The 20,942-nt window shown below is 42.9% G+C and overlaps 1 protein-coding gene across 13 annotated transcripts in view; it reads right to left on the bottom strand.

Moving 5' to 3' along the window:
- Positions 1–20,942, bottom strand: part of HACE1 (HECT domain and ankyrin repeat containing E3 ubiquitin protein ligase 1) — a 127,245-nt gene that overhangs the window by 84,146 nt on the left and 22,157 nt on the right. For 9 of the 13 annotated variants that reach the window (XR_016233822.1, XR_016233820.1, XR_016233821.1 and 6 more), the window contains one exon: positions 13,813–13,944. The exons of the other annotated variants lie outside the window; for them this stretch is intronic. Coding sequence is in view for 6 of the 9 variants with exons in the window: in XM_051855408.3 (XP_051711368.1) it covers positions 13,813–13,944 (132 nt within the window). In the remaining 3 variants the exon portion in view is untranslated. The remainder of the gene's footprint in view (positions 1–13,812; positions 13,945–20,942) is intronic. 13 annotated transcript variants of the gene reach the window in all.

Raw genomic sequence — 20,942 nt, 5'->3', positions numbered from 1 at the left:
TTTTTATTTATTTATTTTTTGACAGGCAGAGTTAGAGAGAGAGAGAGAGAGAGAGAGAGAGAGAGAAGTCTTCCTTTTCCATTGGTTCACCCCCCAAGTGGCCGCTATAGCCGGCATGTTGCGGCCAGCGGGCTGTGCCAATCCAAAGCCAGGAGCCAGGTGCTTCCTCCTGGTCTCCCATGCGGGTGCAGGGCCCAAGCACTTGGGCCATCCTCCACTGCACTCCTGGGCCAAAAGAAACATTTTTAAAAAGCTTTCAACAGCTTCACATAAAATGTTGCCTGAAGAAAAAAATCACTTCCTTTACAGTAAGGATTAAAAATGTATAAAGGTATCTGAGTGTGAAGAAAAAAAAATTGCCTTGCAGCACTAAATGACTGAAGAATCACCAATCTTTGTGATTTAAAAAAAATAAGATGCTTGTTTGTTGTTTCCTTCTTGTAAAAACGCTGAAACAAGAAAGGATGCAGAATTCAATCAATCAATGATTGAACAGTACACCAGGAGCAGCAAGTCACAGATAATCTAACTCATAGTTTTGGGTGGTTGGCTGTTTTTCCTTGTGTTATTTTATCTCCAACCATTTCTTTGAAGTGGAAAAGTAAAGACAATTCAAGTACAAAGCACCTACAAAGCAGCTGCCTCAGCAATCAGCAGACTGCACAGCAGTGAGCAGTAAAGGAAGTAAGTCAGCTTTACTTGCTGGCAGATCAGGGCACAGAGACTGTTATCACTTATCCAACCCACCCGACTCCTACTGGACCTTGTTGGAGAGGTGAGCCCTCCTGGGTCTCTTACTACAACTTCACTGGCTAGTGTGCAAATAGATTCTCATACCCAAATAATCCAAAGTGATAATATTTCAATGGTAAGGCAAAACATCTAACTGCAATAACAAATTATTTTATTGCTGACAATACACATATCTGATATAGACAAAAAATGAAGGACAGCTACATAATACTTCAATAAGGGGGTCAACATTGTGGCACAGTGAGTTAAACTGTTGCATAAAATACTGGCAACCCACAGAGAGAACTGGGCTAACCTTACAGGAGTTTCACTGTCTTATGAGTGATAGCAAAAGTTGGAGGAGTAGCTGAAATCTCTCAGAATTTACGGGATGAAAAAACCAAAGAGCTAAAGACCAAACTCTGAGGAACTCCAAAACTTAAAGGAAAGAAATTGGGGGGCCTGCACTGTGGCATAGTGGGTAAAGCCACCGCCTGCAGTGCTGGCATCCCATTTGGGCTCTGGTTCGAGACCCAGCTGTTCCACTTCTGGTCCAGCTCTCTGCTGTGGCCTGGGAAAGCAGTACAAGACAGCCCAAGTTGTTGGATCCCTGCAATTCTGCCTTTCAAATAAATAAATAAATCTTAAAAAAATTTTCTCTCTACTATGTACTATGGGTTACTTTGGATAATAGTTGTAAAAATGAACAAACTGGACAAAAAAATCTCTGAGCTCATGAAGTTTACATTATGGTGGAAAAGCAAGACCAAGAGATAAAATACTGAATTAAAAAAAAAAAAAAAAACCACTTCTATGTATATGCTACCTGGTGATCAGTGCTATCCAGAAAATGAAACTAGGACTATTATTTGTGTTCAATTTATTTTAGCAAGTTTCTTTCCCTAAAAGCCCTACCCACAAATACTTCTGTGAAAACCACCATCAAGTCCAAAAACAATGTCATTTATAATGACAGTCATAATTTCTTTGTTTTCAGAATTTTACATGTAAAATACAACAAAAATATCTGTGACTAATAGCTGATTACTGACATCTTTCAAACTAGTATACAGAATTTTAAGAACTATACTGGTTGGCCGGCGCCGCGGCTCACTAAGCTAATCCTCCACCTAGCTGCGCCAGCACACCGGGTTCTAGTCCTGGTCGGGGTGCCAGATTCTGTCCCAGTTGCCCCTCTTCCAGGCCAGCTCTCTGCTGTGGCCAGGGAGTGCAGTGGAGGATGGCCCAAGTGCTTGGGCCCTGCACCCCATGGGAGACCAAGAGGAAGCACCTGGCTCCTGTCTTCGGATCAGTGCAGTGCGCCGATCACAGCGCGCCAGCCATGGCGGCCATTGGAGGGTGAACCAACGGCAAAAAGGAAGACCTTTCTCTCTGTCTCTCTCTCTCACTATCCACTCTGCCTGTCAAAAAAAAAAAAAAAAAAAAGAACTATACTGATTGGCGCCATGGCTCACTAGGCTAATCCTCCACCTGTGGCGCCAGCACCCCAGGTTCTAGTCCTGGTTGGGGCACCAGATTCTGTCCCGGTTGCTCCTCTTCCAGTCCAGCTCTCTGCTCTGGCCCAGGAAGGCAGTGGAGGATGGCCCAAGACCTTGGGCCCTACACCCGAATGGGAGACAGAAGGAAGCACCTGGCTCCTGGCTTCGGATCGGAGCAGTTCCAGCCATTGTGGCCATTTGGGGAGTGAACCAATGGAAGGAAGACCTTTCTCTCTGTCTTTCTCTCTCTCTAACTCTGCCTGTAAAAAAAAAAAAAAAAAGAACTATACTGAACTAAAATAGTTTATGTGCCCAAAACTATACTAGCAAAATATGCTCTTAACAAAATTCAGAATTGCAAATTTCCTGCCCAACTCCCCCACCACCACCAAGAAAAATATTCTCACAGTGCTTGATTATCTAGAAGGGTCCTATTCCTTACAGAAGAAATTGCTAGGGAAAATGCAGAAAGAAAAGCATATAAAGGGGGATTTTTATATAGCTTTCAAGAGATCCTTAAGAAGAAACAACACAATTTCAATAGACTTCATAAGTTTTCAATAGATAAAACAATATCCTAAGCAGAAAACTAAAGTGCAAAGCTAAGGTCTGGGTCAATCTCAAAAGTCATTTAATTGAAGGTAGTGACTAACCAAGACAACTCGGGCCCAATACATTGTAAACTATAAGGCAAGAAAAAACAGGGCAGCTCGATGTGATCAATGCTAACTTTCAGAACAACACTGATCAAAGTAAAAGGAATAGGAGGGGTGGGAATGTGGGTTGGAGGGCGGGTATGGTGGGAAGCATAACTATATTCCTAAAATTGTACTCGTGAAATTTTTGTATTCCTTAAATAAAAGGTTTCTTTTGGGGGGAAAAAAGTGAAAGGATTAGAGATATTCAATAATAAAGCTAGAAGCAAAAATCTAAGGGTGGAATTATCATCTGCTAAAAGAAGACTAAACAACCAAAGACATATCTTTGAAGACCTAAATCCATAACCCAATACCATCAAATTATTAGAGAACACTGGGGAAATCCTGCAAGACATTGGCACTGGCAAAGAGTTCTTGGAAAACCCCAGAGGCACAAGCAATCAAAGCCAAAATTCACAAATGGGATTACATCAAACTGAGAAGCCTCTGTACTGCAAAATAAATACTAAGGAAAGTAAAGAGGCAACCAACAGAATGGGAGAAATTATTTGCAGACTATACAACTGATAGAGGATTAATAACTAGAATATATAAAGAGATCAAAATTCAACAACAAAACAAACAATCCACTTAAGAATTGGGCAAAGGGGGCCAGTGCTGGGGCTTAGCAGGTAAAGCCACCGCCTGCAGTGCCGGCATCCCATATGGGTGCCAGTTCAAGTCCCAGCTGCCCCACTTCTGATCCAGCTCTCTGCTATGGCCTGATAAAGCACTACAAGATGGTCCAAGTCCTTGGGCCCCTGCACCTGCATGGGAGACCCAGAGGAAACTCCTCACTCCTGGCTTCAGATTGGTCCAGCTCCAGTTGTTGCAGCCAATTTGGGAGTGAACCAGCGGATGGAAGACCTCTCTCTCTCTCTCTTTAAAAAAAAAAGAAAAAGAAAAGAAATGGGCAAAGGACTTAAACGGGCATTTTTTAAAAGACGAAATACAAATGGACAACAGACACATGAAAAAATGCTAGCCGGCGCTGCAGCTCACTAGGCTAATCCTCCGCCTGTGGCGCTGGCACACCGGGTTCTAGTCCTGGTTGGGGCGCCAGATGCTGTCCCAGTTGCTCCTCTTCCAGTCTAGCTCTCTGCTCTGGCCCAGGAGTACAGTGGAGGATGGCCCAGGTCCTTAGGCCCTGCACCCGTATGGGAGACCAGGAGGAAGCACCTGGCTCCTGGCTTTGGATCGGCACAGCACGCCAGCTGCAACACATGAGCCTTAGCAGCCACCTAGGTGATGAACCAACAGAAAAAGGAAGACCTTTCTCTGTCTCTCTCTCTCACTAACTTTGCCTGTCCCCCCCCCCCCCCAAAAAAAGCTCAGTATCATTAGCTATCAGGGAAATGCAAATCAAAACCACAATGAGGTTTCACCTCACCCCAATTACAATGGCTTTCACACAGAAATCAACAAACAACAAATGCTGGTGAGGATGTGGGGAAAAAAGGTACCCTAATCCACTGTTGGTGGGAATGTAAACTGGTAAAGCCACTATGAATGCAGATACCTCAGAAATATGACTATAGAACTACCATATGACTCAGCCATCCCACTCTGGGAATTTACCCAAAGGAAATTAAATCAGCATATGAAAGAGTTATCTGTACCCCCATGTTTATTGCAGCTCAATTCACAATCGTTAAGACATGAATCAACCCAAATGCCCATCACCTGACACTTTGAGAAGCAAGACTTGAACAGCCCTTGTCTTGACTGTTGAGGAACAGTGTTTTTTTTTTCTTTCATACTATTTGTTGAACTCTTTACTCAATATAAATGTATATGTATAAAGTCTATTGAAAACAGATCTCAGTAAAAATTAAGAGTGGGAATAAGAGAGGGAGGAGGAAGAGGGGTGGGAGTATGAGTGGAAGGGCAGGCAGTGGGAAGAATCACCATCTTCCTAAATTTTTAATTATGAAGTATATGAAGTTTATAACTGTAAAGTTGTATAGTTCTTTATACATTCCTACAGACTTACTTCTAAGGGTACAGTGCCATGAGACCCCAAAACCCCTTAAGCTGGTTGGTAAAAATACTATCTCAAGTGTTAAAGTGATCCTATGGACAGGATTAACTGTCTGGTAATAATAATAGATAAAATTAAAAAGGAGTGAATGCTCCAACATAGGAAGCGGTCCACACTATGAGCAGACTCACAGAATTACGCTCTGACCTCCAAATCAGCCCTTAAAGCATTCTGGTGTGGCTGAAAAGCCCATGAGAGCATTTCAGGCATAGAAAGCCAAGACACTGTGGCAAAAAATGTTCTACATGAAGGACGTCAGTGGGTGAGACCTCAGTAAAAGTAAGTGGCCATCAAAGAAGGAGGTACTTTTCTCTGAAGGGAAAAGAGAACTTCCACCTTGCTTATGGCTTTATCTAAAAACTGACAAGAGTTTGTGAATTCAAAAGGCTTCCATAGCCTAAGCAGCTCATGTCAAGAGCCTTGGGTGATCACTGACGTCATACATAAAATTGTTATTAAATTTACAACAGGAGTCACTGTACATAATTTCCCATGTAGAACCTCTGTCTTCAAAGAGCTGTATTATAATTATGTCTAAGTGCTCACAAAAGATGAATCATTCTTGGGTGCTTCTTTAAAGTTAATTAAGTTTCTAAAAAAAAAAAAAAGAAGAAGAAGTAAAATTAACTTCAAAATGCAAAGCCTTTGAAAAGCCTTTGTCTTAACTGTTGAGAAACAGTTTTTTGGTTTTTTTTTTCCGTGCAAATTGTTGAACATTTTATTTAGTGTAGAGTTGGTCTTCTGTGTACAAAGTTAAACGAAAATGGATCTTAGTGGAGAATGGGACTGAGAAAGGGAGAGGGAGAGGGAGGAGGAGAAGAGGTGACAATGTGGGTGGGAAGGCAGGTATGGTGGGAAGAATCACTATACCTGAAAGTTGTACTTATAAAATATATGAAGTTTGTATTCCTTAAATAAAAAGTTTCTTTGGGGGGGGGGGAGAATTAAATAAATAAAGCCAAAGGGGGAAAAATAAATAATTCTGATGACATGACTTATGGCACTGTACAAATAATAACATTAAAACAAAACAAAACAAAACCCTGCCAATTCACTACTCAGTGACTGGTTTAGATAGGTTTTCTCCAGATGCCTAATCCACCTATCGAGACGTTGAACTCAAGTAATCATCCAGCTGCATGAGAATATTAACAGTGATATGATGATTTTATATTATTTGCTCACAGTGTCCAGAAGTGATTAAAGGAGAACTCTAGCATTAAAATAAAGTTCGCTAAACCTAAAAACATATTACGAACTGTTAGCACACCCACCTTTGAGCCTCAAGGATGAATCTGATTAATGTTTTGCAAATGATTTCAACTAAGTTTGCATGGTTCTCTGGTAATTCCCCAAATGAAATGCTTGGAAGCTGGCTAAAGTAACCAAGACAGCTGACTAAATGTAGAGAAGAACTCTTCCTTAACAAATCTATAATCTCAGTAACAAGACAGCCAGTTCTATCACAGATAAGCTATAGGAGCCGGCACTATGGCATGGTAGGTAAAGCCAGCGCCTGCAGTGCTGGTATCCCACATGGGCGACAGTTCGAGTCCCGGCTGCTCCACTTCTGATCCAGCTCTCTGCTATGGCCTGGGAAAGCAGAAGATGGCCCAAGTGCCTGGGCTCCTGCACCCATATGGGAGACCCAGAAGAAACTCCTGGTTTCAGATCAGCCCAGCTCCAGCCATTGTGGCCATTTGGGGAGTGAACCAGCAGATGGAAGCCCTCTCTCTCTCTCCATCTCCGCCTCTCTGTAATTCTGCCTTTCAAAGAAATAATAAATAAATCTATCAAAAAATAAGCTATAATTCCATTGTCAAAATGCTTTTAAATTTTTAGACTGCAAAAAGTTTCAACCATCATTTTACATTATTTGGAAGCTTAATATCCAGTTATATATAAATTGAGGAATACAGTCATACATCACTCAACAACAGGAATACTCTGAGCATAGCTGGTGGCATTTGTTGTAGTATGATCATCACAGCATGTACTCACACAAATCAATCATATGTCAGTCATTGGACATGGCGAATTAAGAGATGATGTAAGCACAAGATTTATGAGCTGCAGTGGAACATGGTATACTGTTTTACAGTAAACTTGTTTATAAAAAGTACACTTTAAAATGTCAATAAAAATTATAGTAAGTACAAAAAAAACAGTAAAATAGTTGTTTACTATTATCAAGTATTATGTGATACACTTTTATGACTGGTAGCACAATAGGTTTGTTTACATCAGCACCACCCTAAACATATGAAGAATGCATTGAACTGTGACATTACAACACTGGATGATTATGATATCACTAAGCACTAAGAATTTTTCACCTCAATTATAATCTCATGGGAACACTGTTTTAAATGCAATCTATCACTGAGTGAAACATTACTATTCAATATAGGATTGTATCAAATTTATTCTGAAAAATGTTTTTAAACTGTAGATTGGGTTCTAAACTAGTCCTGCTATTTAATCTAACATATAAATTTAGAATGAACTATTTGATAGTCCTCAAGGGTGTCTATCCAAGTTATTCCAGCAGAGACAGCCAACAACTTTTTGTAGCAATATACCATATCTATAAATTCTAAAGAATAACAAAAGAAAAAATGGTAAAAAGTTCCAATTATTGGCAAAAATGAGGTTAAAAATCAAATAACATACTAAGCCTTACTTCTTGCACAAAAGTAAATGAATGAAAGGTCCAGATTTTGCTCTTTTGTACTTTTACAAAATCATGTCATGCATATTAATAATGGCAGTAATAGCAGCAATATGTATTGTTTTGAAATGTCTTCTCACACATTCATAACACTTTCCTTAATTATATCATCACTAGATACTTTATGAGATAGAGGGGCAGAAGAATAAAATAACTGCCAAAGACTGTATAAGAAGCTAATAAAAGGCCGGCACCACGGCTCAATAGGCTAATCCTCTGCCTGCGGCGCCGGCACACCAGGTTCTAGTCCCAGTTGGGGCATCGGTTCTGTCCTGGTTGCTCCTCTTCCAGTCCAGCTCTCTGCTGTGGCCCGGGAGGGCAGTGGAGGATAGCCCAGGTCCTTGGGCCCTGCACCCGCATGGGAGACCAGGAGAAGCACCTGGCTCCTGCCTTCGGATCAGCGCGGTGCACCAGCCACAGCGGCCACCGAGGGGTGAACCAACGGAAAAGGAAGACCTTTCTAATTAAAAAAAAAAAAAAGCTAATAAAAAATCAATAGATTAAACCATAATTCTGATATTGATAGTTAATAATGCAGTATAATTGCTGATGTAAGGAAAGCTATATAAAAATAAAATTATTAAAGAGTTCTATAGTTATTTCCTTCCTCTGAGCATTTTTAAATAGGAATAGAAGTAACTGAAACCAAGCTACAAGGACAGTAAGTGAACAGAATGCACCTTTTCACCATCCACACCACTTTCTTACAAGAGGATGATGAGGTCTTTTATGATGCTTACCTCTAACAAAACAGATGCCATCTATATGAAATCACAGCAAAGATTACTCAATTTCTTAGTTATGAAGAAAAGTAAAACTTTATCCAAATATTTTCTTTAAAAAAAAAAAAAGTCATGTATGTCTGAAAAAGCACTGCTTGCTACCAAAGCAAGAATATAGCACTGTTATAAATTCTACAAAGCTTTAGGGCTCTAAGCTAGTTGGTCAGCACCTTTTCATGCACTCCTGAAATTCATTCTCAAGTAAGATTAGAAGGCAAATTTCAAGGCCGGCGCCGTGGCTCAATAGGCTAATCCTCCACCTTGCGGCGCCGGCACACCGGGTTCTAGTCCCGGTTGGGGCGCCGGATTCTGTCCCGGTTGCCTCTCTTCCAGGCCAGCTCTCTGCTATGGCCAGGGAGTGCAGTGGAGGATGGCCCAGGTGCTTGGGCCCTGCACCCCATGGGAGACCAGGAAAAGCACCTGGCTCCTGGCTCCTGCCAGGATCAGCGCGGTGCGCCGGCTGCAGCGGCGGCCATTGGAGGGTGAACCAACGGCAAAAGGAAGACCTTTCTCTCTCTGTCTCTCTCTCTCACTGTCCACTCTGCCTGTCAAAAAAAAAAAAAAAAAAAAAAGAAGAAGGCAAATTTCAGATAATTTTTTTTTTAAGATTTACTTATTTATATTTGAAAGGCAGAGTCACAGACAGAGAGATGGAGAGACAGAGAGAGAGACAGAGAGAGGTTTTCCATACACTGGTTCACTCCCTAAATGGTCGCAATGGCCAGAGCTGAGACGATCCAAAGCCGGGAGCCAGGAATTTCTTCCAGGTCTTCCATGTGGGTGCAGGGGCCCACAAACCTGGGCCATCTTCTACTGCCTTCCCAGGCCATTAGCAGGGAGCTGGACTGGAAGTGGAGTAGCAGTGGAAGTGGAGTAGCAGTACTGCTGGAAGGGAAGCCAGCAGTACAGGTATCGGCATAACCCACTTATGCCACCATACTGGCTCCTGCTCTTATCAAATTAAAATGCTGAAATAATAAAGAAATTCAGCTGGCACTGTGGTACAGTGGGTTAATCCTCTGTCTGCAGTGCCAGCATCCCATATGGGCACTGGTTCTAGTCCCAGCTACTTCACTTCCAATCCAGCTTCCTGCTGATACACCTGGGTAGGCAGTGAACGATGGTCCGGATGCTTGGGATCCTGCCACCATATGGGAGACCTCGAAGGGGTTCTTGACTCCTGGCTTTTGCCTGGCCCAGCACCAGCTGTTGTGGCCATTTGAGAAGTGAACCAGTAGATGAAAGACCTCTCTGTCTCTCTCTCTCTGACTCTGCCTTTCAAATAAAAAAAAAAAAAAAAAAAAGCAGATATGCATATGCTTTTTAAAATATTTTCAAAGTTTCTGTTCCCCTTTAAAGTTTTATATATTTATTCTATAGATATCAATATGTAAGCTTTTAAGCTTAAAAATAAAACCTTGAAACCTACATATGCTGATTTCATGTTTACATGGACACAAATTCTGGAGACTTTTTTATTTTTAAAGTAGATTCTTTTTTTCAAAGGCTTATTTATATATTTGAGAGAGAAAGAGAGAGAGTTTCTATCCATGGGTTCACTCCTTAAGTAACCGCAACAGCTAGGTCTGGGTCAGGGCCAGAGCCAAGAGCCAGGAACACAATCCTGTCTCCCAAGTGGGTGGCAGAAACCTAATCACTTGAGCCATCATCACAGCCTCCCAGGGTCCCCATTAGCAGCAAGGTAGAGTCAGGAGCAGGAACCAGGAGTTGAACCAGGTACTGCAATGTGGGATGTGGACATCTTAACACCTGCCCCTGGAAACTTTTTAACAAATTAATCTAAGAATTAACTACTCTGAGACAAAAAAGACATTTTTTTAAAGAAAAAGTTCATCATTTTTAAGTTATTTAATTTACTTTTATATGAAGAACAACAGAGAGAGTGATGGAGAAATGAGGAGAGAAGTGAGAAGGGGGGGGGGGGGGGATCTTCCATTCACTGGCTCACTCTTCAAATGCCTGCCAACAGCCAGGGCTGGGCCTGAACAAAGCCAGGAGCCCAAAACTCCATCCAGGTCCCCTACGTGCTTGTAAGGACTCAAGTACTTGAGTCATCTACTGTTCCCAGGATGTGCATTTGCAGGAACATGGATCTGGGACTCAAACCCAGGCACTCTGATAATGGAGTAGGTTTTCCAAGCAGTGGCTTAAATGCTGCACCAAATGCTGCCCCCTAACAAATTATTTTAGATTCAGTGTTCAACTAATGAATAGATACACAAAGGGTTTTTTTTTTTTTCAAATCAGCAATCCCTACCATGAAATAACATATCATATTTTGCATACCAATAAATCACTGTCAACTTAAAATAAAAGGATCTGCCAATCCAGTGAAAGTTGAGTATGTTGCAGAAACACATCAATAATTCTGAAAAAAAGGCAATATTAAGACAACTGTTAACACAGATTTTTAGAAGCATAATTCAGTCCAGAGGCAAGGAAACAGACTAAGATTCCTTCTCATCCCAACAGAAAAAACATCAAATAAACAGAATGATTCTGAAATAGTCAGTGCTAAGCAAGCACTGTATCAGTACAGGATCCTTAGAGGTAACTATAATTGACCAACCGCACTATAGAATGAATCTCACTAGCCAATACAACAAGTACAGGCAACATAGCTTTTCATGCTGTGCCTCGTCTGTATCTGTAAAATCTCACCCTGTGAAACTCATCACTGCAGTGAAGTCAGGCTCCTTAAAAAATTTCTGAGCATACAATTGTTCAAAGGCATCTGATCAAGATGAATTCAGTGCTTTATCACACCTGCTTTAGGCTATAAATCATGAATATATTATACCATCTAATTTTCAATAACTTTCTAAGGCAATTCTCAATTTCAAATGCAGCATAGATAGCACATGTTTTGAGCCAGTTTTCCAAGTAGTTCTTGCTTCTACACTAGTTCAAGGCACCTAAAATTGCCTTCTGTAGGTCATTCTAATCTAAATCCCCGTCGATTTTTTTTTTTCCTGTACAAGTTCCTGGACAGCTCATAGGGTTTAGAAGTCTTGGTAAATGAAACTCTGCTCATGTGTTACAGCAAAGAGTGTTTATATAGAAACATAGTGCTTTTCTGTCCTCTGAAAGCTCTCTGTGGGAAACAGCTCTAATATGCAGTAGAGTTCCTTAAAGCCCTGGGCCATTCACACAGAATATTTTTTAAACTCAATACTGCTGAGAAAGTAAGAACTTGTGAGAAGTGATACTCTTTGAAAATAGTGGTAGCTTTCAGATGATAAAAGACAAAAAATTCAAATGAACATTGATGTGCAGAAGAAATTCCAGGAAAGAGAAAAAAGATAGGATATTCCTTGTTTCAACCCTTGCCTATCTTTAAGAAGTCCAATGGTCTATGAATATGGCCGTATTTAAAGCACATAAACATCCAGGATCCTGCATCCCAAACCCAGGTTAGGGAGAAAGTGTTTGAAGAGACAGAAATTCAGATTCTAGGGGCCAATGTTGATTTGCAGCAGGGTAAGCCACCACCTGGAACATAGGCATCCCACATAGGTGCCAGTTCGAATCTACTTCCCACAGCCAAAAAGGAAATGAACCAATGGATGAAAATCTCTGTCTCTCCTTCATTCTGCCTTTCAAATAAATAAATCTTTTTTGAAAAAAGGAATTCAATTTCCACTAGGAATATTCCCAACACAGGAGTAAGAGCATCTGACACAGCAGTTAAGACACTGCTTGAGACCTGCATCCTGTACCAGAGTGCCTGGGTTCGAGACTCAGCTCCATTCCAAAGTCCAATCTCCTGCTAATACTCACCCTGAAAGAAAGCAAGTGATGGTTCAAATTCTTGAGTTCCTGCCACCCACATGGGAGACCTCGACTGAATTCCCAGCTCCTGCCTTCAGCCTGACACAGCCTCAGCTGTTGTGGGCATTTGGGGAGTAAGTTTGCAAATGGCAGGTATCTGTCTCTCTCCCTCTCTCTTTCAAATAAATAAAACAAAAAACTTTAAAAAAGAGAAGACTCATACAGAGTTTGCACCAAAAATATAAACAAATAAAAAACCAACTTTATATCTTTGTAGTTGCTGCTAGGGTTGTTTCTTATTATTATGGCTAATAAGTAAATATATTCTATTATCAATATATATATATTTTTTTATTTTTTGACAGGCAGAGTGGACAGTGAGAGAGAGAGACAGAGAGAAAGGTCTTCCTTTGCCGTTGGTTCACCCTCCAATGGCCGCCATGGTCGGCGCGCTGCGGCCTGCACACCGCGCTGATCTGATGGCAGGAGCCAGGTACTTATCCCGGTCTCCCATGGGGTGCAGGGCCCAAGTACTCAGGCCATCCTCCACTGCACTCCCTGGCCACAGCAGAGAGCTGGCCCGGAAGAGGGGCAACCGGGACAGAATCCGGTGCCCCGACCGGGACTAGAACCCGGGGTGCCGGCGCCGCAAGGCGGAGGATTAGCCTAGTGAGCCGCAGCGCCGGCCTATTATCAATAATTTTAAACACAGAAAAAAGCTCAACGTAAACAATATGAAATTAAAGCTGGGGCCGGTGCTGTGGCATAGCAGGTAAAACCACCACCTACAGCGCCAACATCCCATATGGGCACCAGTTCAAGTCCCAGCTGCTCCACTTGCGATCCAGCCCTCTGCTATGGCCTGGGAAAGCAGTAGAAAATGGCCCAAGTCCTTGGGCCCCTGTACCCGCATGGGAGGCCCGGAAGAAGCTCCTGGCTTCAGAATGGCCCAGCTCCACCATTGAGACCATTTGGGGAGTGAGCCAGTGAATGGAGTGAACCAGCAGATGGAAGTCCTCTCTCTCTCTGTCATTACCTCTCTCTGTAACTCTTTCAAATAAATAAAATAAACCTTAAAAAAAAAACTGTCACTGTCACTCTAGCACTTAAATCCTGTAGCAAGAACACAGAAAATATGACAATCCAACTTGAACTAGTTAAGCAGTGTTGGTGTTCACCTTCCTCACTACCTAATACCAGTAAATGTGCTTAATGACAAAAAGAAAAAAATATGGAGAAGTTATTGGCTAAAACTGAAAACAGAGTATATATCATAATTAATAAGATTATATGTTAGCATATAACATTCTAAAATTTAATATTTTAGCTACTAAAATGCATGAATCAGAAATAAAATTATAAATATTTTGAGATATAAAAGCATTATTTCCATTCCTCTGTCCTCAAAGAATATGTGCAGAACTAAGATTATGCTATAATGCTTCATGTTCCTGAGTATGCAGTGAAAAGTTTTTCATGAATTTCAAGTTTTCAATGACAAATACATGCAACTTCAAGTCCTCATGGCTGAATTTACCGTCTTGTGACCATTCTGGCAGGCTACATGCAATGCTGTCTGCCCCATTGCATCCTCAACGTCGACATCACTGACGTGCTGCACAAGGTCATGCAGTAGTTCTGTCCGCCCATTCACAGCCAGCCAGTGGATCTGTGAAGCCAGTTAGTTACTTAACATTTGTGCAAGAGTATTTCACATTAAAAACAGCACGTAAATACTGCTTTAGTTCTCAACTGAGCATGATAGGCAAACTAAGGATATTTTAAGGCCATATAATTTTTTCCTATTTTTATTAGAAAATATATACATCATGTATTTCAAAACCAAGAATTCAGTGGTTCAAAACAGTAAGTACTATAAACTTACCAAATTCTCTGTTTCTTAGGTAACTAGATTCTATGCACAGTTTTTCTCTAAAAACAGAAGTTGGATATTTTTCCTTTCCCAGAAGCTAACATAAGTTAAAAAGAAATGCCATATTCTCTACTTCCTATATTTTACAATATATGTCTCTTACATAAATAATAAAAATATAGGGCCAATTTAAAAAAAAAAAAAAAAACCTAGAAATCTACCACTCAAAGACAGATAGGCACAGTAGGCCAATCTTCCGCCTGCGGCGCCAGCATCCCATATGGGAGCTGGTTCTAGTCCCAGCTTACCCTCTTCAAATCCAGCTCTCTGCTATGGCCTGGGAAAGCAGTAGAAGACAGCCCAAGTGCTTGGGCCCCTGCACCCGCGTGGGAGACCAGGAAGAAGCACCTGGCTCCTGGCTTCAGATCGGCGCAGCTTCGGCCGCTGAGGCCATTTGGGGAGTGAACCAACAGAAGGAAGACCTTTCTCTCTCTCTCTCCCTCTCACTGTCTGTAACTCTACCTCTCAAATAAATAAATAGAATCTTAAAAAAAAAAAGATAAAACTGGACTACGCTATTTATACATTTTTCTTTCTTTTTATTTTTAAAGTATTTATGTATTTGAAAGGCAGAGCGACAGACAGAAGGGAGAAAACAGAGCTCTTCCATCTGGTGGTCCACCCCTCAAATGGCTGCAACAGCCGGGTTGGTACAGGCTGAAGTCAAGAACTCCATCCTGATCTCCCACATGCATGGCAAGGGTTGGAACACTTAGTCCTTCTTCCATTGCTTTCCCAGGCACACTAGCAGAGAGCTGGATCGAATCAGAGCAACCCATACTAGAACCAACACTCTAATAGGGGATGCCAGCATCACAAGCAGCAACTTCACCCACTGTGCCACAACACCAGCTCCTATGTATTTTTATTTTATTTCTTTCCATTAAAAAAATATCATGAAAGCAGGCACTTAGCCTAGTGGTTAAGATGCCATGTCCCATACCTCAAAGTGCCTGGTTCAATACTCAGTTCTGATTCATGACTCCAACTTCCTTCTGATGTGGCCCTTGGAAAACTGCAAGGATGGCTCATGTAACCGTGTCCTTGCAAACCATGTAACAGAACTGGATTGCATTCCCAGCCCCTTTATGGGCATTTGAAGAGTAAACCATCAGCTGGAAACACTCTCTCTCCATCTCTGTTTTGACTCTCAAATAAATAAAATAAAAAATTTTAAATATCACAAAACCTCGGTTTTTAAATGGCAGACTGAGAGGCTGGTGCTGTGGTGTAATGGGTTACACAACTACCTACAATGTTCAAGTCCTGGCTATTGCACTTCCAATCCAGCTCCCTGCCAATGTTCCTGGGAAGGTAGCAGAAGATGGCCCAAGCAGCTAGGCCTCTGCCACCCATGTGAGAGATCAGAATGGCATTCCTGGCTCCTGGCTTGGGCCTGGTCCAGATCTGCTGCTACAGTTATTTGGAGACTGAACCACTATATGGGAGATATGTATGTGTGGGGTGTGTGTGTGTGTGTGTGTGTATGTGTATGTGTGTCTGTCTTTCCCCAGTCACTCTGCCTTTCAAATAAATAAATAAATCTTTTAAAAAAAATTGTAAATGGCAGGTTGAGCACAAACATGAGCTGCTACTTCTTCCTAAAACCCCACAGAAACGACAGAATATTTTCTTAAAGAACAGACTCGTAAAGATATAAAGAAAAGAAAAAAAAAGAATAGCAACAAGTTTTAGAAGCTGAAAACAGATAATGCTTTTAGTTTCTAAGATAATATTTGCTGACTTGTCAAAATAAAAAACCAGAATCCTAAATTAGAGCAGAAAAAGCTAAGAAGAAATACGATTCAGATCACAGAAATCCCAAAAGGCTCGAGAATGAACTGTAAGCACCATGTACCTCCTGAAGCAGAGGTGAATATGGAATGAGAGAGAGATCAGTTGAAAGTTAATAAGATTTAGACTCTTCCTAACTCTGCAAGATCAGTGAAGGCCCCTCCCAATCTGACAGAAAACAAGAGGCTTAGAAACAAAAAGTCTCTCCCAATGAGAGACACCAAGCACAGGGAGCAGACAGTATTTCAGTGAAAAGGAGAGATTAAGTACACATTTACAAAATGAATACTGGGGTCCCAAAGCATTCTTCCTGACCCAGCACCCAGACTGCTAACACCGTCTTGGCAGCTGGAACAGCTTTCTCTGAAGAATCTGATCAGCTCAAGACTAAATGCCTATAGAAGGAAAGGAAAGGTCCTAGAAGCAAATGACGAAGCCTAACACCCCACACGGGGTCCCCCTGTGAACAAACCTGAGGCAGAGAGAGCTTTCAAACATCTCCCACCAAACATTGGACAAATGCCTCTAATTTGAAGGACAAACTTAAAACAGAGCAAGAGAGGAACTGTGATTATTCAAGTAAAACCTCTATCTACAACTCATAAAGAACACACTGATTGTACATTTGAAACCAAAAACAGGATACTATTTTTTATATGAACAATACAAAAAAAATAAAAAGGAACTCTCAGAAAGTGATACTTTGATAGAGACATGCAAACTCAAAAAAGGCTTTGGAAGAAAATACTGAGGAAGCACAAAGACAAAGAAATGGCTAAACAGGAATAAAACTTAAAGGGTTTGCACAAGAGATCTACATCAAATAACAGGAATTAGAAGAGAAAAGAACGAGAAATCAGAAGAGTGGAAATCATCAAAATAATGATGTGTCAAAATTTCTCAGGAGTTCCCCTTTACAAGTTGACAGAAACTATTATCCAGCAAAATGTATGAAACAAATCCAAATCAAGGCATGTAATATGAAATATTAGAATGCTAAGAATAAAGTAGATTCTGTGTTTCTGAAGAGAGAAAAGCAAAATAGTTTTACAAAGACTCTATCATCAAAACAGCACCAACCTTCACAACTGAAAGGTAGAAGACTAGACAGCAATGCTCTCAAAATTCTGAGAGAAAACAATGTCCACCTTAGAATTTTACTGTCAGTTATATGATTGGACAGATTCAAACACTCAAGTCATATCCAGACTTGTAAATGGCAACAGATTTACTTGCCATGCAACTTTTATCAGGAAACTACCAGAGCTGTGCTCCAGCAAAGTGACAGCATAGTTATCAGGAAAGACAGACATAGGACCCACTTAACCCAGAGCAAGAGAAAGGCATAAGGAGCCTCCAGGGTGACGGTGAAAAGACATTCCAAATGACAACTGCAGAAGAAACCTAGAACTCAATCAGTCCAACCAAGAGAGGGCAAAAGCCTCCGTAAGAGATTAATTCAGACATAATCAAGACATGCAGGGTACTGGATAGATATTAAGAGGGTATTTACGGGCCGGCGGCGTGGCTCACTAGGCTAATCCTCCGCCTTGCGGCGCCGGCACACCAGGTTCTAGTCCCGGTCGGGGCGCCGGATTCTGTCCCAGCTGCCCCCCTTCCAGGCCAGCTCTCTGCTATGGCCCGGGAGGGCAGTGGAGGATGGCCCAAGCGCTTGGGCCCTGCACCCCATGGGAGACCAGGAGAAGCACCTGGCTCCTGCCATCGGATCAGCGCGTTGCGCCGGCTGCAGCGCGCCAGCCGCGGCGGCCATTGGAGGGTGAACCAACAGCAAAAGGAAGACCTTTCTGTCTCTCTCTCTCACTGTCCACTCTGCCTGTCAAAAAATAAATAAATAAAATATTAAAAAAAAAAAAGAGGGTATTTACGGCCGGTCCCGCGGCTCAGTAGGCTAATCCTCCGCCTAGCGGCGCCGGCACACCGGGTTCTAGTCCTGGTCAGGGCGCCGGATTCTGTCCCGGTTGCCCCTCTTCCAGGCCAGCTCTCTGCTGTGGCCAGAGAGTGCAGTGGAGGATGGCCCAAGTGCTTGGGCCCTGCACTCCATGGGAGACCAGGAGAAGCACCTGGCTCCTGCCTTCGGATAGGCGCGGTGCGCCGGCCGCAGCGTGCCAGCCGCGGCGGCCACTGGAGGGTGAACCAACAGCAAAAAGGAAGACCTTTCTCTCTGTCTCTCTCTCTCACTATCCACTCTGCCTGTCAAAAAAAAAAAAAGAGGGTATTTACAGTGGCAGCAGTTAAGACACTGATCAGGATATCACCATCACATATCAATATGCATACCCAGGTCCCAAGTCCCAGCTCCACTCCTAGTTCTAGTCTCCTGTTAACGTCGACCTTGGGAGGCAGTAGGTGGTGAGCCAACTACTTGAATCCCTGCCACACACACTGGGAAACCAGAACTGAATTCCCAGCTCCTGGCGTCAGACTGGCCCAGTCTCTGAAGTTGTGGGCATTTGGGGAGTAAACTAGCAGATGAAAGATCTCTGTATATCTGTCTATGTTTATCTCTTTCAAACAAATAAAATTTAGGGGCTAGCATTGTGGCACAGTGGGTTAATGCCCTGGCCTGAAGTGACGACATCCCATATGGGCGCTGGTTAGAGACCCGGCTGTTCCACTTCCAATCCAGCTCTCTGCTAAGGCCTGGGAAAGCAGTAGAAGATGGCCCAAGTCCTTGGGCCCCTGTACCCACATGGGAGACCCAGAAGAAGCTCCTGGCTCCTGGCTTCAGATAGGCGCAGCTCCAGCTACTGCAGCCAGCTGGGGAGTGAAACATCAGATAGAAGACCACCCCCTCTCTCTGCCTCTCCTCTCTCTGTGTAACTCTGACTTTCAAATAAATAAATAAATCTTTAGGGGCTGGCGCCATGGCTCACTTGGTTAATCCTCCGCCTGCGGCGCCAGCATTCCATATGGGCGCCGGATTCTAGTCCCGGTTGCTCCTCTTCCAGTCCAGCTCTCTGCTGTGGCCTGGGCGGGCAGTGGAGGATGGCCCAAGTGCTTGGGCCCCTGCACCTGCATGGGAGACCAGGAAGAAGCATCTGGCTCCTGGCTTCGGATCAGCGTAGCTCCAGCTATAGCGGCCTTTTTGGGAATGAACCAAAGGAAGGGAGAGTTTTCTTTCTGCCTCTCTCTCCCACTGTCTAACTCTGTCAAATAAATAAATCATTAAAAAATAAATAAAATTTTAAAATATTTTTAAGAAATCCTTCTTATTAAATGAATATTAACATTACAGCACAGGGGAAGCTTGATAATGAATTAGTAATAAATAACTAAAATGTTTAAAAACTAAAGCTACAATAAGGAAAGAATAGATGTTTAAAAACAGATTGGGGCCGGCGCCGCGGCTCACTAGGCTAATCCTCCGCCTTGAGGCGCCGGCACACCGGGTTCTAGTCCCGGTTGGGCGCCAGATTCTGTCCCGGTTGCCCCTCTTCCAGGCCAACTATCTGCTGTGGCCAGGAAGTGCAGTGGAGGATGGCCCAAGTGCTTGGGCCCTGCACCCCATGGGAGACCAGGATAAGTACCTGGCTCCTGCCATCGGATCATCGTGGTGCACTGGCCGCAGCGCACCGGCCGCGGCGGCCACTGGAGGGTGAACCAATGGCAAAAGGAAGAACTTTCTCTCTGTCTCTCTCTTTCACTGTCGACTCTGCCTGTCAAAAAAAAAAAAAAAAAAAAGAGCCGGCGCCGTGGCTCAATAGGCTAATCCTCCACCTTGCGGCGCCGGCACACCGGGTTCTAGTCCCGGTCGGGGTGCCGGATTCTGTCCCGGTTGCCCCTCTTCCAGGCCAGCTCTCTGCTATGGCCAGGGAGTGCAGTGGAGGATGGCCCAGGTGCTTGGGCCCTGCACCCCATGGGAGACCAGGAAAAAGCACCTGGCTCCTGGCTCCTGCCATCGGATCAGCGCGGTGCGCCGGCTGCAGCGGCGGCCATTGGAGGGTGAACCAACGGCAAGGGAAGACCTTTCTCTCTGTCTCTCTCACTGTCCACTCTGCCTATCAAAAATGAAAAAAAAAAAAAAAAAAAAAAACAGATTGGAAAGAAAACTATCCTCAGATGATATGATTACCTATGTTGAAAATCCTAAAGAAACTCCCAAACAATTCCTAGAACCAGTAAGTTAATTCAACTTAGCTGCAGGATACGAGAACACACAGAAAATAACTGCATTCCCATATACTAAGGCTGAACATGTGGAAACCCAAACTAAAAAAAGAATACTAAACAGCCAGCACTCTGGCTTAGCAGGTAAAGCCGCTGTCTGTAGTGCCCGCATACCATATGGCGCAGGTTCGAGTCCTGGCTGCTCCACTTCCAATCCAGCTCTCTGCTATGGCCTGGGAAAGCAGTAGAAGATGGTCCAAGTCTTTGGGCCCCTGTACCCACATGGGAGAGCCAGAAGAAGCTCTTGCCCCCTGGCTTAGGATCAGCTCAGCTCTGGCCACTGTGGTCATTTGGGGAATGAACCAGCAGATGGGAGACCTCTCTCTCTTTCTGCCTCTGCCTCTCTGTAACTCTGCCTTTCAAATAAATAAATAAATCTTTTTTAAAAAATCGAATACTACTCACAACTGCCCCAGAGAAAAAGAAAACTTGTAGATACACTATGTTTATGGATTGGAAAAATCAACATAGTGAAGACGTCAACTCTCCCCAAACTGATCTCTCAGTTTAATCCAATCAAATTCTTCAAAATTCAATTCAATCAAAATCTCCAGAAAGCCTTTTATTATTATTATTTTGGCATTTTTTTAAAGATTTTTTAAAATGTATTTGAAAGGTAGACTTATGGGGAGCGGGGTCAGGGTAGAAAGAGATCTTCCATCAGATGGTTCAGCCCCTAAGTGGCTACAATCACTGGGGCTGGCCCAGGCCAAAGCTGGGTGCCTGGAACTCCATCCAAGTCTCCCATGTAG

The sequence above is a fragment of the Oryctolagus cuniculus genome, chromosome 5 (assembly GCF_051225735.1).
Source record: "Oryctolagus cuniculus isolate XC-2025 breed Fujian yellow rabbit chromosome 5, ASM5122573v1, whole genome shotgun sequence".
Taxonomy (NCBI): Eukaryota; Metazoa; Chordata; class Mammalia; order Lagomorpha; family Leporidae; genus Oryctolagus; species Oryctolagus cuniculus.
Note: the sequence above shows the minus strand (reverse complement) of the source record. Positions and strands in the feature narration are given on the sequence as shown.